The 25,659-nt window shown below is 36.8% G+C and overlaps 1 protein-coding gene across 1 annotated transcript; it reads right to left on the reverse strand.

Annotated features, from left to right (window-relative positions):
- Positions 1–2,485: 2,485 nt before the first annotated feature.
- LOC5572876 (G2/mitotic-specific cyclin-B) lies at positions 2,486–22,552 on the reverse strand. Its single transcript, XM_001660578.2, has 6 exons — positions 22,332–22,552; positions 10,572–11,105; positions 8,197–8,376; positions 8,015–8,131; positions 7,621–7,947; positions 2,486–3,114 (listed from the first exon to the last, which is right to left on the reverse strand). Exons 1-6 carry the CDS (start codon positions 22,365–22,367, stop codon positions 2,830–2,832), a joined length of 1,479 nt encoding a protein of 492 aa, XP_001660628.1. The 5' UTR covers positions 22,368–22,552; the 3' UTR covers positions 2,486–2,829.
- Between the last annotated feature and the right edge of the window lie 3,107 nt (positions 22,553–25,659).

Raw genomic sequence — 25,659 nt, forward strand, 5'->3', positions numbered from 1 at the left:
TCATAGGTTATTTCTAATAATTGCGACAAATAAAAGAATAGGTAGCGGAATTTGGGGCAAGTGTGCCACCTTAAGCAAATTGTTCTCTAACCTTGTCCAAAAGTTTTAAAACCAATTTAGCCTCATATTAGTTTCGCATCTTTTCATAAGCACTGTGCCATTTAGGAAGAAAATAACTTCGAAAAGTATTAGGTTTGGAGCTTCTCAAATATCATCCAAAATAACCTATTTTTCCAACACTATGGGACAAGTTTGTCACCCATATGGGGCAAGACGGCCACCTAATAAACATCGCTTGTAATTCTACTTGTTATGATTTTTTTTATTACCTATTAACATTACTTACAAAGCAGAGGCTTATTGGTAATTTAAAATATATTTTTGAGTTTAACGTCATAAGGGGATGCTTTATAGCAAAGTTCATCGCATGCGCATGCGTTCATCAACTCTCTACTGGTCAATTAGTATAGCGAAAACAATTATTTTTGGCTCCAACACAACAAAAACAACAAAATCTTATAAAAATCCAAATGTTGTTTATGTCGTACAAACTGCATGAACATTGATTTCAAAGGGTTCAATTACAAATTTCATAACGCAAAAAATATGGTCATTTTTGGTACCCATCACCCCCCTCGTAACGCATTATGTACGAATATTTCACAAATTTTTTGAGAGTTGTAGCATTTTGAGGACCCCTTCTCACCCCCTTCAGCGTTATGAAATTTGTAAACAAGCCCAAAAGCATCAAATTTTTGGGGGTCCGCGGGTTGTTTGTAGAACTTTAAAGGGGCCGCAGCTTCAGAAAGGTTGAGAACCGATGAGCTATAGATTTTCGCACTTTATAACACAAATTTGAATAGTCATCTTTATATATATTGTAAGGTAAGATACCTGAATACGGGATTATGGGACAAGATGATCACCCAGAACATTAGGGTATGTGAAAGAGTTATAATCAATAAAAAAAAGCTGATTTATGATGAGCCCACTGTTTTGAGTGTTTGTTTAAATATATTATCACATAAGACGCTACGGAATACATGTGCATCGGTTAAAATACCTTTGATAGAGTTGTCTCTCTCATTTTCATAGATAGAATTGGCTTGCGAACTATACTACTATCCGTCCGTTAAAATTGACGAACCATGGGTAGTCCTACCTACATGTCAAAACTAAAACAATTGTACAAGTGCCACGGATGAGTCGTTAATCAACTACCAAATATTAAAATTAAACCCTATTTCGATGTACGATGAAAATAATTTACGTCTGTTTGTCTGTGTTTGTTGTGCACGCCTACATGTAACCCATTCGATTAATCTTTCTGTTATACATTCGAGCTGCCCAATTACACACAGTTAATTGTGATTAATTAATTTCAAAATTTCAGCGTTCTCTGACAAACAGTAAACGCCTGATTTGTCGACGTTACAAGCGGGAGAGGAGAGAATATCTCATTGTTACATAGGTCCTTTAGTAAAGTGCAGCGAGAAATGGCCTCTACATTTCCACGATACATTTAATTTGTTATCATTTCTTAGGAACTGTTATTTTCGGGAATTAAGATTCTATAGATCATTTCTGCAGTTGAATACATTAAATCTTCTTTTAATACGCATCTAAATCATTACGTACTCAACTCATCCGTCGTAATAAATAGCAATTTACTCCATAGCGATACAAAGAAACCATTATCAGCCATTAAATTGAGTGTACTGATCAAGCGCAAGCAAACCACAGATTCTATAACCCTTTGCTTGTTATTAAGCTACCTACTGTGTTCCACATTGCTACTCGGGGAAATATAATTTACTTAAAATTTACCTACACGAGAGGACCACATGTATATGGCTTATAATTCACACTCGGGTTTGATTTATCCACAAGTTGGTTCTCCTCACCCGACCACCTTTCGATCCGTCCCGTCTGCTCTCGAGAGACGATAAGTGATAAAGTGACCGATTGTTGCAGTCAAGAAGAAAGACTGTACCAGCAAAATCTGCGGGTACAAAGCTGGAGACGGCCCCTAATTAGATCTACATTTTTAAATGAGATAATGACCATAATGGGTGACAGTTTTCATATATATTAACGAACAACGAGCCAAGCAACGAATGTGCTCGACGATATTGAATCAGAACCGTGTTGGATTATCATGAGCATTGTTATTCGTTAAATAAAATCAGGGCCACGTCAGACTGCTTTTACCGACTCTGCGCTGAAGCATAAACGCGAGGAGTAGCGCGAGACCGAAGTGTTGATTATTTAACGAGTCCGGATTTTACGGGATGTGTCCAATGAGTGAATGAGCTCGCCCCAAACGACCGCACTGTGTGAAATGTATGGAAACATTCATAATTTCGGTTGATTAGAGTAGATAACAAAACGGTAGCTGCAATGATGATGAGAACCCCGACGCTAGATTCGGAAACACAATGATGGTGTGAAGTGAATATTGGAATAATGAGTGAAACACGTAAAGTACATCAAATTGTTACAATTGATCAGTCAAAAGTTTATTATGCTCGGTTTAGTAGCAAAAAACACAACTAATGGGAATTTGTTTTCCTGATCTAGCCTAAGACCATTTTATCCTCTCGCATTAGCAATATTGCCGAAAAAAACTACAATTAGAAAATATTTTAGGATTGTTAAAATCTTCTTAAACGATTAATCAATACACTACGCGTAAAAAAAAACAAATGTTGTAGAGGATATAAACTGGAATAGCCTAGGCTTGTAAGATTTTTTGTCTAGTGGCAAATCGAGTCACCTATTTTCAGTAATATGATAGCTAAATATATCGATTCATAAAATTGAACTACACTACAGGTTCAGTTCACCGTCTATCAGCTTGTCCATCACAGGTCCTTGGAACTCCGGTTGAACGGAGATCCTTTCGAATTTACTGGACTGATATTTGTGGTAAACGGCGTGAACTTTCATATTGGGGGCGTTTTTGACCACCTTGGCCAACCGCTGCACGATCGGCATCAGATGTTGCACAGTGTAATGTGTGTAGTGTTCAAGAGTTTTGGTCCACACCTTGGGTTCGGTGTTATTAGCCAGTGGGAACAAAGTCAGGGATATGTACAGTGCAGCAGCAGCAATCTGAAAGAAAATATGGCGCAAAATTAGAAATATTTAAACGTTTTAATTGGAAAACATTCCAATTAGAGCATTATCGAATACAGTAAGGTACCGTTGGGAAAGTGGGTATTGGAATTCGCATAGTTGGGATTCTTCAATTTCTAGAGACTTTAAATTGAAACAAGTACATTTGTATATTTTTTAGCTTGTCTCCCACCAAATATAAGCAATATGCTGAAATTGATTTTTATGTAAAATTAAAAAGAAAAATACAGAATTTTTTTTTTGAAAAATGTCTTACTTTTCACTTGCCCCACAAGTGGCGCTAACTAACTAATTAACAGTTATATTCACGATTTCTATTACCTTTAACATTTGTTAAGGCGTCCCAATGAACAATAACATAAGTAACATGTAAGCAAAGAAAATGTTATTCTTGTTACTTGAATTTTCTTCTGTTCAGTTATGTTTGTTGAAATGTTAGTTCTTACATCATGGGGCAATTGCATTTCTGCTGTATAGAATTTCCACCGCTCGTTATTTGTTTTTAAATACATCAGATATGAAGTCGGATAACTCTTCGGGAGAAATCAAAAGGAATCCTTCAATAACTTATTTAATTTTTTTACTTTCATACGCTGGCTGTTATCTTTGTACAATAATAAGGTACCGCGGGGTAAGTGGGTAAATGGGGTAAGTGAAAACAATTGATATATTTTACTGAATATGTGAATTAACGTTTTAAACTCATGCGTAAACCTTTGAGGCCATTCAGAACATTACGATAGGTAAGAGATTTCTGAGATTTTTCAGCCATTTTTTGCATAATAGAGCGAAAAATTGTTAACCTGTCAACTGTTACTCCGTAACAAGTTGGCGGCGTACAATCTTATTTTAATATTTTCAGTGGAAAAAAGTTGCGGAAAACAATTTCCTGTACCATTTCTTAGTTGTCCTCTGTGACAGTTTCAAACCGCAATAAAAAAGTTGTTCAGTTATGTTTGTTGAAATGATTAGACAACATTATAACTGCAATATTTCCAATGTTAGTTCTGCATTTTTGCTGTATAGAATTTCCACCGCTCGTTATTTGTTTTACGGGTTAGACGAGTTGAAGCAAGGAGACGCATTTTCGAATTTACTGTTCAACATTGTCATTGCACTCGAGTGTGCTATCATAAGATTTGGCGTGCAGAGAAAAGGCACTATTATCACAAGGTCGGACATGCTCCTTGGCTTTGCGGACGGTATAGACCTAATTGGAATCGATCGCAGGTCAGTGGAAGAGGCTTTCGTGCCTCTGAAGAGGGATACAGCGAGGATAGACCTGACCATTAATTCTACCAAAACGAAGTACATGGTTGCAGGTAGATATTGAGTCAGGCTTGGCGGTGTAGGTGCTGAGATAGTATTTGATGGGGATGCGTTTGAAGTTGTTGAAGAATTTGTTTAGCTTGGAACACGTGAACGAATGTGACGTTTCCCGCGAAGTGAAGAGACGTGACGCTGCGAATAGGGCTTACGGACTATGTAACCAGCTTAGGTCCCGCAGCTTGCAAACGGAAACAAAATTTGACCTGTATAAAACATTGGTTCTTCCGGTGGCTCTCTACGGGCACGAAGCGTTGACGTTGAAAGAGGCAGACCGGAAAGCTTTCAGTGTTTTCGAGCGTAAAATGCTGCGGACAATACTCGGTGGGAAACTCGAAAATGGTGTGTGATGGAGACGCATGAATCACGAGTTGTATCAAGTGTACAAAGATTCGAATATTATCAAGCGTGTAAAATACGGTAGACTTCAGTGGGCTGGTGCAAATGTCGGAAGAAAGAATTTTGAAAATAATATTCAGCAGCGAACCAGGTAGAGGTCAGCGGATTCGGGTAAGACGACGAATACGCTGGCTGTACGCAGTGGAAGAGGACCTGGCGACCCTAAACGTTCGGGGCAACTGGAGAAACTGGAGAAGTTTCGCCCAAGACTCACCAAGATGGAGCTCTACAATACGCCCGGCAATGGCGTGACGCTACGCTGTAGCCACCAAGATATCAAGGTAAGGACAAAGATATCAAGGTAAGGTCGTTCTTGATCGCACCACTGTGGACAGGCGCGCAGAATAAGAACGCTTCTCACCATCGGTAAAGTTTGAGAAAACTTTAATATTTTCATGTCGTCAATGTTTTCTGAATTGATTTAAGGCGAAGTAGACCGTCATTGAAATGTGTACGTTTATTCATTGATGATTGCTTCTAATTCATCTTACGATTTCGAAGTTACAAAAATCAGGCTTCTGGCACCACAATACTACCCCATGGGAAAAAAAAATGAGCCACCTCTTCTTTCCCTCTGCGAAGTTGTTCCTCAAGACAGTTCAATGTTAGTAAAATAATAGTCGTTTCGGGACAAACAATCTAGAATGGCGAAAAAAATTGTGTGGGGAAAATTTGTTAAATACTACTTTATGGTGATTTAAACAGACACACAGTTGCAAACGCTTGAAATATTTTATTCTGAACGAAAACGTTTTTTTATTGTGAGCTTCGAAAACAGTTTGATGAAATGGAAAATTATTATTGATACGATTTGGCCAAAGTGAGTAATTATTACTCTTGACTTCGATGCTCACTACAAAAACATGGCTTCTAAGCAGTGGGCTGACAAAAACAGTTGCATTTGCGCTGACATAGCTGAAAAAAGTATCAACATATTATATGAACTTTATGCATTTGAGTGCATATTGGATTCTATGACATTCCCTAGAAAACCATTCCCCTGAAACCCATTCCCCAGAATTTCACTCCCCAGAATGAACCATTCCCCAGAAAATTATATACCTACTTTAAAGTTTTGAAATAATCTATTTAAAAAAAAAACTTGAAAATTAAACTGCATACAAAGTTGTTTACAAGTACATGAGAAGATTAGCATTGGTGCTGCTAATTATGAACACTTTACGAATAATTCAAATTTCATTTGCAAATGAACTATCACAGAAGTTTCACTTTTATTGGCACTTATGAAGACTGATAGATCAGTCAATGGGGAAACACAGTATCCAATATTTATTTAAAAGAATATACAACTCATCACTACTCTGCACAAAATGGAGCTACACCCTTCTTTCGGTATAGTAGTTTACAAATGTATAATTTCATATGTATGTCCAATTTTTATCAAATGTAGTGATGTATGCAGCTTTTCATCAATGTTTTAAGAAGGTGCATCATCTCTTACTTTTTAGGGCTACACCGATTAGAATCAAGACGTTCGTAGTATCATATTATAAGTTTCCGATATAATGATTACGTAAACTCGGCAGAATAAAAACTTACTATTCTACACATTAAAATGTTACGCCCTTCTTTGCGTCAAGTCTAAATTACAAATGACTTGTTTAATTTTGCATAAAATAGTGATACACCCTTCTTTCAGTCTTATCCTGTTGACGATATAGACAAAATTTTCCGTAAGGATATCAAATGGCAAGAAGGCATTTGGCATGATTGATTAAATGATCTAGGACCATTTGATATAATGGTCATTTGGCTAATGACCATTTGGCATGACATGAAGAACATCCTTTTTGAAAAGAAGGAGCATAAGTATGGCTGAATGGCAAATGGCTTTATACCAAATCATTTTATGCCAAGTGACCTTATGCTATATGGGCTCTCCATCAAAATGGATATTCATATAGCTTTCTGGGGAATGGTGCATTCTGGGGAATGGAATTCTGGGGAATGTTACATTCTGGGGAACGGTTTTCTGGGGAACGGAATTCTGGGGAATGGTTTTCGGGGGAATGGTTTTCTGGGGAATGTTATAGAATCTGCATACACCCGATTCTGTTTTTGCACGGGGGATGCGTACCGTGCAAAAAAAGTTTTCAGTTCAAAATTTCAAAAACCGTGCAAAAAAAGTAACACCATTTCTCGACGTTTCATGCAAAAATAAGGTTTTGGTGAAAAAAAATGTATGGAAACTTTTTTTGCACGGCCGTGTAAAAAAAAATCCGTGAAAAACCGAATCGGGTGTATTGTGGTACTTTTTCGATAGAATATCAATCATGAGGACTGAGTTTTATTACTTTGAAATTGCGAGCTGTACAGTAAACATGGCCGCTAAATCAAATGACGGGTTACTTAGCCTTAACCACCTCAGGTAAACAGTAAGCACGCGGTGTCCTATATTTCATCACACATTGGGCATATAGTTCTAATCTATAACTATTGAACGGCTCCAAGCTCTGCGCTAGAAATAGGTAACCAATTTTGACGGTCAAGTTCTTGATGCTAACTTGGGATTTTTGCAAAAGGCCCCAAAAACAGTATCATCTCTATCTTCAAATAGTCTTACGACCCGCGCAAAGATTTGAAAGTATTGACGTGGCCCACATAATCAGTTAGATTGAGGCTCACAAGATTAACAAGTCTAACAGAGATGTGCAAAGGAAGGATTTTGCCAACGAAGACAAATTGAGTCCAAAACCAGCTGTTCAAATTAAAACATCTTCATAAGTAGATTCTTACCTCGGACGGCTTGTAGTGCGCCGTGCTGTAGTCGATGCTGGCCATCTCGATTAGGAACTTTGCGCACAGATGGTTCTTGTCAGCGGCTTTGGCAGCCTTGGAATAGCGCCGCAAAAAGTGCGTGGGCAGCGGTTTGCCCAGGTGAAAGTCCAACACCTTCACGATCTGCTTCTCCATATCGAGGATCTGTTTCTTTTTGTAGGTATCGTCGGTGATGTACACGAAATCATCGATGTCTGGTGGGAACAGTTCCTCGTACTTGGATGCGATGAACATTGCCGTCACGCCGACCAACTGCAGTTCTTTTTTAGGAGTATCGACCACAAGCTGGGGATGAGAAAGATACGTTTATAAAGTCATGTTTGTTTGAAAGAGAATGAATCAACGAAATTACCTGGAGATATCTATCGATGATCGAAACGGTCATGTGATAAGTATCGATCTCGAGCTTATACTGGTATTGCACTTCATTGATCCAATCAATGAGAATAGTGCGCATTTTATGATTAATCTGTAAGTGATTTAATTATTTTTAATTTAAAAAAGCTTCTGTGAAATTCGAGCAAAATATATTACCTGTTTATGGCTATCGAGGAAGTTCTCCCGAATTGCAAACGTTTCTTCCAAGCTGTTCAAATAGTTGTAGATATCGTTTACGTATTCCGAAACCAACATAGGATTCCAAGCATCGTTGATGTCAATGTTCTCAACTTCCTCAATTAATTTGTGGGAATGGGTGTCGGGAGAGTCCGGTTTCTAAAGGGAATAAGATTATTAGACAAAATTAAATCAATCGCAATTAGGAGTTGTTCATGAACCACAAACCTTAAAACATGTACCATTGCTTTTCTTACTTTCTTCGGCAAAATTGTTAGGCGCTTTGTAAACTATACTCAAGCAAAATTTGTTTTATGGTTATGCGTTTATCATTGTAAAGAATCGGTAAAAATAAATCATTCCTCAAAGATCGATTTTAGATAACGAAAAATGATATTGGGATCGAAAATAAAAATTAGGGTATTAGAGGATGGCATTATTGAACATATTCTTCCATGAATAGTTGCTTCACACAGAATTCTCTAATGATTGCCGGATTTACGCTGATAAAGGTTTTTGCTTTCTATGCATGGTGTACCGTGAACGTACCATATTTGACGCGGGTCCAAACTTGACGCATTTTCTAATTATTTTTATTATAAATTAATTCTAGTTCACAATAGCATTGAAAAATATATTCCTTAATCTTCATTTACATGTTATTGTAAGATTTCAATCAAAAAAAGTTTATTTTTGAGTAAAAATAGGCAAACAATAAAAATAATTTGAAAATGCATCCGACAAGTGCGTCAATTTTTTCATTCCTTAGTGAATGTGCTAAATACTGTTAATCAATTTTCATGAAAATATTGTGCTGTTTTACAGCAATATCATCAACAACAGTCAGTAATATTCTTTTATTCATAAATTGACGTCGAAATTTTTCTATTTTTAAGGGTTAAGACATATTTTTGTATGAAAATCTTGTGCGTCAAATTAGGCACACAATGTTCCTAATTATTTGCTATTTTGTTCAGCATGTTTTGTTGAATCGAAAATAGGAAAATAAATATTTATGGTGATTGCATTCAAAAAATCCGTCCGCAGAACAACCCAATGCTTTATGTAATCACATGTAAAGGGTCATCCATAGATTACGTCACGTTTTTAGGAAGAGGAGAAGGTTCAGGGAAACGCAACGATTCATACAAAATATTTGCACTTTTCATAAAATAAATGTGGCCAAGGTTGAGAGGGGTTGAAAATTGAACAATTTATCGCGCTTTATGGACGTCCCCTAATGTTTCAAGGAAGCTTCTATAAATGCGTCAGGAGCTGAGGTGTAGGTTCAATGGTTTGTTTCGTATAATTTATACAATAGGGGGTGTCCATGAGATACGTGTCACAAAAATACCATTTTCTAGAAAAACCCCGCCCATCCGCCCTACGTCACGCTTTTTATATGGAGCCGATCTCTTCGATCTATTTCGAGGCCCATACTGCCGTTAGTTCTACGCATATTTGTCCCGCGGTCCATAAGGGTGACATAGAACATGGGCCAAGTAGGCGTAGTTCACGTGTTATAAGTAACAAAGATTCTAAAACGGACATTTTTGGAACCGGTTGTTTTCGTTCTAGTTTTTGACCAATGTGTCCTTATTTTAGCAACTACCTTCCCGTTCCAGCGCAACGTAGTTTTCAAACCTTGCCCTTGTCTGATATCGCGACGAAAATTCATTACTAAACAATAATGCTTAACTGTGGATTGAACTCAATCGCCGGTTTTATTTTCTACACTAACTAAACGCATAGCAAAAGTACTACCGGATGACGTCATTCAAAACTTTTTCCAAAGGTTCTAACTTTTATGTTCACTCTAAAGCGCTTTTTTCAATTAATTGAACTATTGAATACTGAAACTCTTGTATATTTTAAGCTTTAGCATTTTTTTTTTTGTAAGTGCGTCAAATAAGGAACATAGTGCGTCAAATTAGGCACATTGAAGAATTGATGCGTCAATTAAGGAACCTAATGTGTTCCACAAAAAGTCAATCAAACATAAAGAAAAAACGTTTAATATTTTTTACTGATTTTTCCTGAATTCTATAATAGTTGAGCTAGCATATGTTCAAATTTCAACAAAATCGGAAAGATTTAGACGATTTGACAAGTGTTTGAATTTAGAATTTTCTTAACCGCGTCAAATATGGTACGTCCACGGTAGCTATTTTTCCCGTAAAGGTGGACTTTTAGGCATGATGGAATTTTCCTTGAGATCTACGCTTATAATGAAGTAAATCTTAATCTTGCTCGAAGTAAAGCTAAGTAAAAGTAGTAAGATGCCAAAAAAGTTGGTCCAGATGGTTCATGAACAATTGCCCTCCGTTAACAGTTAACGGTAGTTAGTTACTTACCTCTATTTTATAGTCTTCCTCCTCGTCGGAATTCGTTGCTAGCGACGAGCTGCTGGAAGAGGAGCTTGTGGTCTGCTTTTTCAGCTGCTTCAGTTTGGTAAGCGACCGCCGAGTCAGTCGACTTTCCTCCCGTTTCAGGTTGACCACCTTGACTTTCTTAACTTCGGCACCCTTCGTAACGTGGACCACTTTTTTCTGGGCAGGAACGGCGACGGTGGAAACGGTTGTGCTTTTGATTTGCTTTCCGAGCCCAACATGGTTCAAGCCTTTTAGAGAATCGGATCGAGTTACCGGTTTGGACACCGGGAAAACCGTTATTTGGCCGTCGGATTTCTTCCAGTGGGTGTCCACTCGGGCTTTAATGTTTTTGAAGGTGGCATCGTTGGATTTGAATATTGCTCCTCCTGTGTCCTTTCCCTTGCCATGCTCCACAACATTCTTCAGCACTTTGTTCCCGAGTTCTCCGAGCACGGCTCTTTTGCCCAGAGTCGGTTCCTTCAAGACCTTCTTCGCCTGAACACGGGCTGCGTCATTCTGAAATATACGGAAAAAGGAAAACATGTTAATTTCCCGAACGTGTGTCGTGACCAGACAGGAATCAAAAAGAGACCAAACCGGAACCAGGAGTCAAAAATAAACCAATAGACTTTTTGAATAGGAGCCCGCGGCTACAAAGCCATGCTGAAGGTGTCTTTGTTCGTTTGCCGGTCGGTCCAGGATCTCTTCGTAATGGAAATTTTCTTGACTGCTACATAACAGTTTCTTCAGCAGAAGTATGCTTAAGAGTAATTTGTTCAACTCTTATTCAGCAAAATTGTTTGCTGGGTGGGCATAAGTATTATCGTACTTGCCACACGATATACGAATGCGAAAATGACATCTTTGACAAAGAAAGCTCTTAGTTAATAACTGTGGAAGTGCTCATTAAACACTAATCACAGGCTCTGTCCAAGTGAGGAAGTAGTGTCAAGAAGGATTTTTTGAATAGTTTTTGAAAATCTATCGTGACATAACAACAAGAATGATTGTCCGTTTCACTGGATGCAATTTTTCACAATTTTATCCTGGAATTTCATTAGAAATTAATATGGGTGTAGATCTAAAGTTTTCTAAAGACATTACTCTGAAGATTTCTTTTGGTGTTTACATAGTGTTTTTACTGACTTCCTAAAACAATCCTCCAATATAGGTATTGATGCAGTTATTGTTTTGCAGTCAGTTTGCATTTGATGTGTACGCAGTATGTACGCGGCATAAGTACTCTGTAGCAAAGAGCTTATTAAGTCAGTGATTAAGTCAGTATATTTAAATAGGGTGGCGTAGATCAAGTCACTAGGAGTGCACAGAAATTGGAGTTAACCTTCGTTTATGAATTGGTACTCTTAATAATAATCAAATATATTTGCAGCTTTGAAGCAGCCCAGTTTGGTAATACGAGACTGTGTTTTCTTCCGATTTACGCCAACAACACACATTCAACAGAATTGTCACATTCTAACTGGTTAGTCAAACTACAGAAAACCTCTGTTGCGCAAGTTTGCGCAAGATGAGTCTATGATTTACCAAAACTTGATTGAAAAATTTCCAATTTAAGACTAGTGTCACATGTGTGCGAGTGTGTGCTCATATTTGAAAACTAAATTTCATTTGGGGTTTTCCATATATTTAACAGAGGAGCAAAAAATACAATTACGTTAGTCGTGTTCTTGACAATGCTCTGGTGTGTATTTCTCTATGAATTGTCACGCTTATATTATTGCAATTTTAGAAATTACTTTCCATTCTACGGTTGAACAGAAAGCTACCACAGTTGTCACAATTACTGATTTTCACAAAGCATCATCGATCGGCTGCGATAATACCTTGGATGTTTCTCAATGCCAGACTCTACTACAGGGGGCCTTTACTTAGCCGAGTGGTTAGAGTCCGCGGCTACAAAGCAAAGCCATGCTGAAGGTGTCTGGGTTCGATTCCCGGTCGGTCCAGGATCTTTTCGTAAAGGAAAGTCCCTTGACTTCCCTGGGCATAGAGTATCATCGTACCTGCCACACGAGATACGAATGCGAATATGGCAACATTGGAAAAGAAAGCGCTCAAGTCATAATTGTGGAAGTGCTCATAAAGAACACTAGGCTGAGAAGCAGGCTCTGTCCCAGTGAGGACGTTAATGCCAAGAAGAAGAACTCTACTACAGTCAAAGCTTGTTATAACGACATCGTAAGGAACCGTCGTAATAGAGAAAAGTCGCTATAGAGAATATAGGGACCAAAAAATGTCGCTATAGAGAGCTTTTATTACTATAAAAGTTGTTGTTATAACGAGCTTGGACTGTAGCATACTTTGATTAGATGGTTTCGTTCAATAAAGAACTGATTTTCAGGCCTATGGTAGAACTTTGACAGCTGCAGTAGATTTTTGCGGCTACCGCAGAATGGAAAATTTTCAAAAGAACCGCAATATTAGAACTTCTATTATTTTTGCATTTGTATTTGTAAATTTCTTGATTCATCTGACCCTATGTCTTAATGAACAATTAAAGTAAAACAATAACCATTAACTATTAGAAACGCATAGTGAAGACAAAGACAATGAATAACTTAATTCTAACACTTTAAAAATACGTCAAATATCAAGCACATCCAAATCATTTTTATCTGCCTTCCCGTTCTTCCTCTCGTAACACTCGTTCAATCCGTTGTCGTAATGTAAAAGTTATCAAGCCGAAATCGAAGAGGTGGTAGTGATCATTGAAGTCTGCTGCCATGTATCGAATAGGGTCATGTAAACCGTAATTTACTGTCCGAGAGAGCTTCTTGTACGGAGTGACCGTTCTGATGCGTATATTGACAGATTAGCAATAATTTCAGGTGAATCAATTTTGCCTACCAAAACTTTTTAGCTGTACACTGATTGAGCTATAGACCTTCTGCACTCAAAAGTGTCAATACCCAACAGTTGACACCGATGTTCATATATTCATTGTTGTTTTATAGATTTGCATCAGTATTTTGAGCAAACCTCAGAAAAATTAAGGTCTTAAGTTGTTAAATTTTTTAAGCGCAATAAAATTGTGCTAGCCTTAGAAGTTACAGAAAACTGCAACTTTTTCATCACTAAGCAACCCAATTGAAGTGTTTATAACGAACTGAAATTAATTCAAAATATTCCAAAAGTTATGTCTTTTGGTATTTCTGGACATCTTCCTGGAGGAATTAAGGCGAAGTAGGCCGTCATTGAAATTTGTACGTGTCGTTGGTGATTGTTGCTAAATCATGTCACAATTTTGAATTAAGAAAATCAGTTAGTATTGCACTGATGCATCTGAAAAAGTATCAGCATACTGCATCATAGGGTAGAAGTACCGGTTTTGACCATACGTCAGTTGTAGCCATAGTGGATTATACACCGTTTTACATAGCCAATCAGCATGAAACCTTTTGTGTTCAGTAGATCACATTCATATGATACAGCTACCTTCATTTACTCATTCAAATTGGTTCGAAACATAAGAAATTCAACTCAGAACTCCCATACACCTAATTTGGCCAGGGCACTCCTAATTTCGCCACTCTCATGAGAAATCAATGCGATTGGCCAATTTAGGAATTGAAGTTAACTCTCTGGCCGAAACTGGTTCCATTAGCCTATATTGACCAACGGGATTTTCAAAGCGAAAAAATGGTTTTAGCTCAGTTTTGATATTTTACACACATAACATGGATTGAAAGCTTGCATTTGACATATTTGTAGTGTAAATACGGCTTTACATTTAAATTTTATTGACATTTTCTCTTAGGCTGGCCAAAACCGGTGATTTTACCCTATAGTGATTTTTTTCCGGATCAATATGATATATGAGGACTGAGATTTATCACTTAAAAATTGCGTGCTGCTATGTCAACATGGCTGCCAAAACGAATGACGTGCTACTTAGCCTTAAGACGAAGTAGGCCGTCATTAAAATTTGTACGCGTCGTTGATGATTGTTTCATTTTCATTTCATTTTGCAGCGTTTGGTGGGGCAATGAGAGCGCAAGTCAGTCCAAAGCCGGGGGCAGGGATAGGTAATGGCCGTAATAGTCTATGCGGACCACTTGAACAACATCGGAAATGATAGGAAGGGTTAGGGTAGGGTATAGGAAATTGGAGAAGACTTGACACAGTAATGCGATTAATGCTGCAAAATGTAAATGTGCTGAGAGAAATTTAATTTAAGTTTTGAATTTTTGTTTGATTTAGTAAAATTTCAAACAATTGTACAAGTAAGAAAGAATGAGCTCATCGCTTTATATAAATTTAATAAACAATAAAGTAATAACAATATGAGAGTGATGCTAAGAACTGCTGATGGCACGATGCGACGCTTTAGGAGCTTTTGATAATGATTGAACATTACTATAAAGAACGCGATTCAATCGTTGGTGACAACTGTACAAACTTTATCTGTTTTTATCATGTACAGATATAAAATTATAATTCAGTTCACTGATATGCGGTGCTGATTTATATAAAAATATTTGATATTATTAAAATAAAATGTGTTACTTACTCATGATGGTCATACTTCCCTGACCAGAATTATTCTGTTTTGAGCATCCTTTTCGAAGCTATTCTATCCAGTTATCCATTGACTGCTTACAATTCTGAAATTATTCTTATTGTGCATGCTCATGCATTATATTAGTAATGATCATAATCATGCAACAGATAAGAAGGTGAGAAAGAGAGAATTAGGAACAGTGATTAGTAATGAATAATTATGTAGTTTTGTTAGAATAATAAACAATTAAACAGCACTAATGAATAGCTTAAAAAATGACATTACAGCATAGCTGAGCCTTTCGGATCATAAGACCGATGTATAAAAATAATTTGTTTCGAAATTGTCCGCGTGGTCTTCTAGTGCCCCTATTAGATCAGAATCAGTCATAGACATACATACCGAATGCTCGCCATGACCCTATGACCAACATTTGTATATGTATAGCCTTAGCTGATGTGGCTTTTATAATAGGTAGTTCTTTCACTCATTGATTGTCTTCAAAACCTTGTCATGTATAGAAAATTGTTTTTATTTCATTTATTACTACATTGAAACTACATTGTACTTATTGAGTATTAGGTATTATTTTATGTTTAGCACTATTGATATTATCAAGGCCAGAATTTCCAGTGAGTGAAGAATTTTATAGTACTAGAACACCATAGAAGATCGCTAAACATTACCTAATCATGGAACGGCTTTTTGCTCTATTATTTTAGGTAGATGCTATTGATCTCCCTTTGCTCCTATCCGCAACCCGGTGCACGCGCCCTGTTGGTTTTCGAAAACCTCGTAGAAGATTACAAACCGTCAATAGCATTCCCAATTTAGTAACCCACATTGCACATTCAAGGGTCTGATTGTGCTCCTAACCCACCCTCAGTCTGTAATCTTCTCGCCAGTTTGAAATTATATTTTCCCGAAGTGAAAGTAATTTTGATGAGTGATAGCGTAGTGCAGCCCAACTGCATAGTACAGTACTTTAACCAGAATCTTTAGGTCAGAAGATAAAATCTAAATTTTGTAATAAAGAGGTTGCCATTGCTTTGAAATTCACCCAACATCTAATCAAAACTACTAACAACAGCGATCAATTATCAAAACTCATCGCTCCCTGGAAAATATAATCTCAAGCCCAGGGAACGCGTCGTTGATGATTGTTGCTAATTAATCTCACGATTTCGAATCAAAGAAAATTGGTTGGTTTTGCACTGTCATAGCTGAAAAAGTATCAGCCTACTTTATGCATGTTGACGCGTACAGTGATACTTTTTTGAAGTCATTATAAAGTATCAAGATTGAGTTTTATCAATTTGAAATTGCATCTGCAAAGTCATCATTTCTGTCAAAACGAATGACGGGCTACTTCGCCTTAAAGGACAAATTTTTATCAAAAACTGGTCAGACAGAAACGAGCTAGATGATATTTTGAGCTAGTAAATATAATTCAAAAGCTTCATAATTTTGTATCTTTTCGATGCCATTTTGATACAGATGTTTCATTCAATAGATTATTTCCAATAAGACAGCAAATAATGCGAATATTTTGTTATTCCGAATGTTTAGAGCACGTAGAGCACGGTCTGACTTAAGATGACACATGTCGGAAATCCAAACATGACTGGCACAATGGTCGACTTGCGCCCCTACTCGCAATTTCAAAGGCACTAAACTGCTGAAATAATGAATGTACAATGTAGATCATCCTATTTTAAACTTTCGTTTAGTACACAAAGCAAAAATAGAAATTGTACTGAACTTGTTTTTTTCGCAAGATTTGTACCTTAAAAGCTTTGGTGCGTTATTGAGTTTTGATTCCAAGCTGTTTCACCTTAACCCGATCAACTATAGAAGTTTTTTGATGAATTTCTGATGAATTGAAATTTGAAGATCAATTTCAGATATTTTTAGTGAACTGTTCATTTCTCCAACTCCAAACTGAAAAAAAACTAGAATGAATTCAAATCAAAATTACTTAACGAATTTTCTACTAAGGTCCAAAGGAGTTCCTTGAATAATGTATAAGCTTTCGAATTAGTAGATGAAAATATTTGGCATAAAAATATCTTTAATAGGGTGCCGGTGCCATTAGTGAACTACCTAAGCTATAAAAAATCATAACAAAATAACGACAAGCCTTAACTGAGATCTTTTGGCGTTAACAGAAAGATTTCAACCTCTACTATATAGGAAAAATAAGGCCCAGATAGCCGTAGCGGTAAACGCGCAGCTATTCAGCAAGACCAAGCTGAGGGTCGTGGGTTCGAATCCCACCGGTCGAGGATCTTTTCGGGTTGGAAATTTTCTCGACTTCCCAGGGCATAGAGTATATTCGTACCTGCCACACGATATACGCATGCAAAAATGGTCATTGGCATAGTAAGCTCTCAGTTAATAACTGTGGAAGTGCTCATAAGAACACTAAGCTGAGAAGCAGGCTCTGTCCCAGTAGGGACGTAACGCCAGAAAGAAGAAGAAGAAGATATAGGAAAAATATAAAAAGAGTGATAAAACTATTTTTTTAACATAAAATCGCTTGATCTCACTATTGGTACACGTGTTCCAGTAGTTGCGCTAGTGCTCCAATAGTAGACGTTCGGGAATGATACAAGGAATTTTAAACAAAATGATAAATTTTTACATAGGTTTAACATTTTTCCCTCGGAACAGCAACAAATATCTTTCGAATGAAGCATTAAGACCATCTCTAGAACTTATCTTCATTTTTATACATCCATTTTAAAAACTGCTTCCATCCGTTGATCCACTACTGGAACACGACGGCAACTACTGGTGCAAGGGAGCAAATTTTTTGCGTAAACTTAATTATTTATATGACTTTTTGATTAAATAAAAAGCTGAAATTTGGCAAATCGACTAAACTAGAGGCGATCTATCCATTAAAAATAGCACATGTCGTTTTTATCGAAAAATGTACGTTTTAAACCATAGTCCAATCTACTGGTACATTACAACCATTGGTACCGGCACCCTATATAAAAAAATATCCTTCTAGTAATTTATTTTCAATAGAAAGGCCGAGACTAAATCCAAGCATCTTTAAGGAAACCAATCCATCAACGATACAAAGCCAAGAATGTCAAATTAGTAATCCGAAAAGGAATTTCATTAAGATCTTTTATGAAATTCTCCAAAAATCTATTAACTCGGCTTCTTACCAACCGATAGCAATTTCCAGAAAATTGGCCTACAACAGATTTGCCCAAAGTACTTTAATTTTGTACGGCCGCGAAAAGTTTGAAGATTCTCCTCATATCTGGCCTGTTGAATGAATTACAAACTTCAGCTTAGAACATACCAAGCCATAACTGTTCTAACTTCCAAGTTAATTTTATGCTTTAAATTTGGTTTGGTCATTCTTTAATGTTTTAATGTTTTTTTTATGCACTTATCTCTTGTTATGACTTATTCAGAATGAGTCAACTTTGAATTATGAACATATGGTAACATTTAGCAGGTTGATTTTAAGCACTTTTGTATTTGGGTTGACTAACCGTGAAAATTATTCCATACATCTTCTTCTTCTTGGCATTACGTCTTCACTGGAATAAAGCTTGCTTCTCAGTTTAGTGTTCAATGAGCACTTCCACAGTTATTAACTGAGAGCTTTCTTTGCCAAAGTTGCCATTTTCGCATTCGTATATCGTGTGGCAGGGATGCCCAGGGAAGTCAAGGAAATTTCCATTACGAAAAGATCCTGGACCGACCGGAAATTGAACCCACACGCCTTCAGCATGGGTTTGTTTTGTAGCCTCGGACTCTAACCATACTCGGCTAAGGAACGCCCATACATAAATCTGACTAATGATTATCGATTTTAGATTTATTTTGAGCATTTTAAGTAACTTGTTTAATTTGATCAGAATTTCAATACTTTGTTCACAATTTGATATACAAACCTGAAATTCTATCCAGCTTGGACAAAAGTTACTTCAAAAAAGTAAATCACAATCAGAGTGAATCTTAGGTTGGATTCACTCAGAGTTTTGGACATGAATTTCAAACATTTCTGGAAGCGATTTACATAATATGAATTCTATGAGAAAAACGAGAGACGAGAAAAATTTGTCAATGATTTTTTAAGATTTTCGGTAAACTTTATGAGTATTCTCATACAATAGTTTGCAAGCCAGATTGAAAAACTCGCGTAATACTGCTTGGATTTATTAAAGAATTCTGTAATTGAGAATTGTTTTAAAAAACCGGACAGCATTCTGGAGTTTTTTTTAATTAAAGGTTTTGACAAAATCAAGAGCATTATTCTCATAAGCAGGATTTTCAAATAATACCATCTTGAACCCAGACAAAAAATGAGTGCAAATTTCTGATCAAACTAACGAAAACGAGTCTAACAAAATCATAGGCATTATACTCAGTGATTTTTTATAAAGAATCGTATAATTGTCGCGTAACATTTTAAAAGGACCTATTTAACATTGAGTGGCTCTTTTTCTTAACTTTCTCTTTAATCAATAACTAAGCCAAATTAGCCTCTTCGGTTGTGTTTTTGTATGAAACGCTGACCAAGGACATTGTCTTTCAATCGATAATTACGCGAGAATTGAATGATTCTTATCAATTTCTGAGCAATATGAAAAGATTGATTGATTTTTTCATTTTGTCAATTTGGCCCGCGGCTAAAAAAAGGTTGAGCTGGCCTATCTACAGAATCCACAAAAATTCATATACACGCAGAGAAATACCAGCTATTCAAAACAATAAATAACTTTGTTGTTCTCAATAAACTTGTTCAATTTGTTGCAATACAAAAATGCGTTGAAACAACAATCATTTTTATCAGAATAAAGCAACAGTATTGTTGGATTTACTGGGTACATTTTTAACTAGATTTATTTTTGAAACAACAAAAGAAAAACTTTACGTCAAATGAAAGTTTATTTGTTTCAATTTACATTATTATTGATTCTAATAATTATGCACGTAGCATAAAAACTGTCTCGCCATTTTGTTGCTTAGTAGAACCTGTGAAAAAGCGAATGTTTCCGATACATTATATTAAATTGAAGTACATGGCGTTGTTAAAATGTTCGTGCGAGAAGTTCAGGTCATAGATTTTTGTATCAGTTTTGGAGTAAGGAAAACCAGAATCAGAATTATTTCTGGTGAGTATTAACCATCTTTTCTAAAATTTTAATTCCACTAATGCATTCTCCAGTATTGCAGTCAACTCTTACACGAGCCGGTTATTTCATCCCGTCACTTTGTCGCGAAGCGGATAAAGAACATTCTCCAGTTAAATGGATTTTGGTGCATGTTCCAATACTTCTACTTTCATAAAATAAAAGTAAAGTAGACGTTTCGTTTTCGTTATTTATTGTTTATTTCCTAAAAAAAATAATAATAAAGGGACTGGGTCCAACAAAACAGTGTTTTTATTTCAAACAAGAACATTGTCACATCAAAAAAACAGTGTAATTTAATTTAAAAAATGAAAGGTTTTATTTCAATGCAAAAATTTGTTGTTTCAAAAGAAAAAAATATTTGAAAAAAAAAATATATTTTGTTGTACCCCGTTTGACGCAGCTGTCAAAATCAACAATTTTTATTTTTTAAATAAATTAGGAGTTGTTATTGAAACAATAAAAGGCAATTATAAGCCGGCAAATAATACAGATATATTGTGGTAATGATACAGAATATATTTGATATTAAAATAGTTTTCTCTGCGTGTGAGCAACGCACTAATTACCTTTTCAATAATTTTTCAAAGAATTTTCAAGAAACGTCAATTATCGCCCCGATTTGCGTTACCTCACAAAAACCTTATGACTTAATCATATAATGATACACTGTTTTGTTCTATTGCTTACGCCCTTAGGCAACAATCGACGCTTGCAGCGTTTAAGAGAGACTTCACGTAGATTTATGGAACTAGAAATCTTACTTGTAATTGTACGGATTCCCTTTTAAATTCTCTAGACAACACCAAATTTTTCCGATTACTTTAAATTTCCTTTAAACCTTTCCTTGACCTGATCAAGGATCAAGGCTTACGTTGAATGAATGAATAAATTACAAATGTAAGATTAACTCAAGTAGTGTTTTGTTTTGATTCGTTGTTAAATCATTTTGTCTCTAATTTTTCCTTGACCTGAAAAATGGTAAAACCGCCAGGGTATCGTTGTTACTAAATAAATTACAAATTATAACAGAGCGGTGAAGTAATGATTATGTTGCGAAAGTTGAAAATCTTACTTACGTCGTTTTGTAATTCCGAAATTTGAACGTTATAAGAGTAAAAATCTAATTAGTTCAGACTAGAACGTGTAAGTAGAGTTTCGTCTACGAAACACGTAGGATCGTTAAACTAAGTTTGTTTACTCTTCTGACTTACGGCTATTTGAATAGGGGCCCATTCACAAATTTCATAACGCTGAAGGGGGTGGGTGGGTGTCCTCGTGCTGTTACGGCTCATACAAAATTTGTAAAATATTCATACAAAAAGCGTTACGAGGGGGTGGGTTGGTGTCGAAAATGGCCATTTTTAGCGTTATGAAATTTATGAACAAACCCTAGGTTTACGAGATTTCAAAATGTATGTTTCAAAATGTATTCCACGAATATTATTATCAAGGCGGATTTATCATCGAAAACAGATAGTTCTATCATTCCTATGAATATCAGACGTTATTTTTAGTGGAACAATAAAATAAATCTTTGTGCTCACTGAGTCATAATTGGTACATCTACCCTAGTCATTAAATAGTGCGAAACGTGTCAAAACACACTACCTGCACTAAAGAAGCGTTTACCCAAACGATTTTAGAGGACATGCATTAAAACTAGACTTTTTTTAAATTTAATATAGAGCCCAGCTAAATCCAAAATGGTTCACCGGCCATAACGGTCAACTGATTTGCGTGGCAAAAGAACAAAGGCAATCTCTGTTTGTCTAATATTCCGAATAGCGGCGATTTCAAAGGGAAGAATTAAAACTTTCACAACTTTTTAATGTAGAGGATTTGAATCATAAAGGAATGTTGACCATTATGTACAGAAATTTCAGTGCTTTTCTTGAAAATCGCTACAAAACGTGGAGTGTTCGGAATTTGACACAAAACGGTCATATGCAGGAGCAGAAGCAGTCCCTTTAAATTTCAATGGCGTCGGTTGGAAGACACAAATCAGAGCAGGTGTTTCATCAAAATCCATTTTTCCTGCTCAACTGAACTTACCTCGTCGGTTTTGGCAATGCGGAAGTGTGTGGCCATAATTAAACGTTCACCTGAAGCAAATCACAACTAAAATAAATCACAAAAACAGCAAAATTTCCTGTACAAATCTCTGGAAACGACAAGCGAACCGCTGGGGAAAAATTTCACTCCATTTAACGGCCAACTGAACTCTGCCCGCGATTGAAACTTTGTGCTCTCGCGGTGCGAAAGAAAATAAAGCCGTTTGAAATGTGCAGCCAGCAGCTGAGAGCAGCAGACAGAGAGCAGATGGCGGATTCGGAGAAATTTTTGTGCTGTCTCTTTTAGCCTCCCTTATCGAAGGGTAAAACCCTGATGACACTTTCCGTTCCAATGTGGAAGAGGAAAAGAGAGCACGATTCTGTTTGCCGTACCTACGATCTGTTGCAGCGAGCGATCGCGCGGCGAAAACGAGCGAAGAGCGAGGAATCAAAATGATCGAAAATATCGAACGGCAGTGCTGCCGTTTACGTAATCACAACATTGACGATGTTTTTTTTAATTTTGACTCAATACAGTGGGCGGTATGAATAAAATGTAGTAAAGTTTACTTCATTCTCGGTAGTTAATGCTACACTCAAGAAAACCGCCTCCTTAAAAACAGGTGCATTTGCACATACGTTGCTTAATTTTGCGTTTTCATTGATTTAATGTGTACCATATACCTAGCTACTTATCAAATTTTCATCAAAGACCATACAAGTCATTTGAGTCATCATGGTCACATTTATAGTATGTGCAGACTTTGAACTTGTTCGCATCTCGAACCACACAGTGAAAACAAAGATGGATACCGAAAAAAGTTTCCGCGATATCGTGATTTACGAATTACAGCTGCCGATACATTTGAAGGTAATTGCCTATAAATTGAAAATAAACATTGTTCAACTTCTTCTGTTTGAGCTGTCATCAAACAGCTCGATAGGGAGGGCTGAGTGACAGAGACTACCCAAGTAACCACAAGTATTAAGGTATTACCGTATTTTAACTTTAATTCAACGAGTGCAATGCATCATTGCTTATATTCTGCAATATGCGTGCAGTAATGCTTTAATTCAATTTTATGAATGCAATGCAGCATTGTTATATTGTTGCAATGGAATATGCATCAATGGGTGATATACGGTCACCATTCAATGCTTCATAGGCCAGGACAAGTGGGTGAACTTGTCATTCATTTTTCTGTCAATTCTCATACAAAATCTACTTTTTCTCTAACATAAATTCACTCTAGGTGAACCACTTCCCCTGGCCTATTGTATCATCTCAATACTTCATCGCAACAAAAATGACAAGATTTTATTGCTCTATTTATCGTCAATCCCTCCCTCACTCAGACAAATAGATTATAGAAATACTTATGAAAATCTTGTTGAAATTCGTAGATTTGTCCTACGAGAAACCAGAATTTGAAAACAAAAAAATAAGCAACAACCTGGAATTGAACCAAAATCCTTATGTTTGTAACCGTTCGGTTCCAAGATTAACTTGTTGGCTCCACCACAAGGTTTATTCCTTCTATTTCCTTAATGAGACCTTTTCAAATGTTGAACTTTCACACTCACTGGTCGACGAAAATGTCATGAGTGAGTGCGTTTTCCCATTTCATAACCGTACCAAGTAGACAAGATGTGATATACATTCGAGCAGTTTGAGTTCGGGCAAAATAATCACAGCCCTGTTAGCCTTGTTTTCACACATAGAGGGTGCTGAATATAACAGGATGTGCAAACATGAAAGCATAAAACATAGATGTCAAATACACAATTATGCGAAACGGCATTCTATATAAGAAGCCGTTTTACAGAAATTCGGTCTCTTTTAACAAATAGTGATCCAAGAAGGAAGTAGAGTGCGCGCGCGTGTGTAAATAGTATATTTAATGGTGATAGTTTTTCTTTATTGGTGAAATTCCTTTTAATTCTGTGTTGCTTCTTTTCTTAAATTAGGTTACGTGAAAATGTTATTTGTTAAAATTAGTAAAGTTATGTTATACTTGTTAGAAGAAACAGTATGTTGAAACGTAATTAGTATGGTTAGTATTGTAGTGTCTGAAATCTAACCTAAAATAATAATCAATTAAAAATTATAGTGAAACTAGCTTCGAACAGTGATACAAACAAATGACGAATACAACAAACAAGCAAAAATAATAGAAAAAGGTAATTATCAGTGAAACAGCGTAAAAGTAGAGGTTAGGTAGTGACGTCGCAGGGTGATAATTCTTGGTGTCCAGGTCCACGTCAAGGGACCTTTTTCTTTGTACTTTATTCCAAGATCGTCAGTGCAGTGCCGTCGATGTGCCTTCCGGGAAGATCAAGCCAGCTTCCGTTGACCCGGTTCTGTTGACCTCGATGATGTGACCGTTGGGAAGTGTTACAACCCGAGTGCGTGCCGCCATTGTCTTTGGCCGCCAAGAATAGCGTCACCGGCGTCGGCCATCGCGATCCTGCCACCCTTCTACCATGCACCAACCCATCAACACCATCAGCAAAACTCCGGATCCGTGAGAACACCTAAAAGCTAAGTACCCAATATGTGACGTCACAAATAAATTGTTGTAAAATGTTGAAGCCTCTGGTGTAGCTAAATCCGTAGAGAGACCAGCCCTGAATTCTAAAGGCCTTTCACCAAGTTCTCTTTGTGTCGTTCTCCGGGTTCAAAAGGAACCATCAAGCCTTGTCCTTTGTTGATCACTAAGCATTCAAGAACCCCCCCCCCCCCTTTTCTAATATGTAATAGGTTTGCCTATTCTGTATTCATCCTTTTTGTGAAGAGTTGAAATTTGACTCCTGCTTGAATCAATCATCCCCTGCTTGCGTATTGGGTGAATTGAATGTCCATACGACCCTGAAGATCCCAATCCCATAAGCCGGTGAGCTAGCGAGTTACACGTTTGATAGGTCCGTGCGTACACCACACGGCTATCGACGATTCAATGTGCCGAGATGCTAAAACGATACATAAAACGTGAAGATTTAGCCCAACACAATGAAAACAAAACAAAATCTCAGCAGCAAAAAAGGGACAGCCGTGGTAATTTTGAAAGGGCAACAGTCATGCATGGTGGTGGTGGACATGTCCACCAACTAATTGCGCACTTCTCCCCAAATTGAACTATCACACAATTTGTAAATATTATCATTTTTGTACAAATTGGGTCCTAAAATGTTTAATGAATTCTTGTTTTTATTTAATAATACGAAAGAGAACCTTGACACTTGTGATCTTGTTTGACATTCACTTTTTCGACAAAAATGCCACAGGGCATATAGTTTGAACACTGGGGTTGTTCCTATCTGACATTTCG

This window comes from Aedes aegypti, chromosome 2 (genome assembly GCF_002204515.2).
Source record: "Aedes aegypti strain LVP_AGWG chromosome 2, AaegL5.0 Primary Assembly, whole genome shotgun sequence".
Taxonomy (NCBI): domain Eukaryota; kingdom Metazoa; phylum Arthropoda; class Insecta; order Diptera; family Culicidae; genus Aedes; species Aedes aegypti.

Excerpts from the sequence above, each read along its gene's own strand:
- LOC5572876 (XM_001660578.2), bottom strand. The coding sequence starts at position 22,367 with ATGGCCACACACTTCCGCATTGCCAAAACCGACGAG. Across the intron at positions 8,132-8,196 it reads TCCTCGATAGCCATAAACAG|ATTAATCATAAAATGCGCAC; the intron begins GTAATATATTTT and ends AATCACTTACAG. Across the intron at positions 3,115-7,620 it reads CGCACTACAAGCCGTCCGAG|ATTGCTGCTGCTGCACTGTA; the intron begins GTAAGAATCTAC and ends ATTTTCTTTCAG.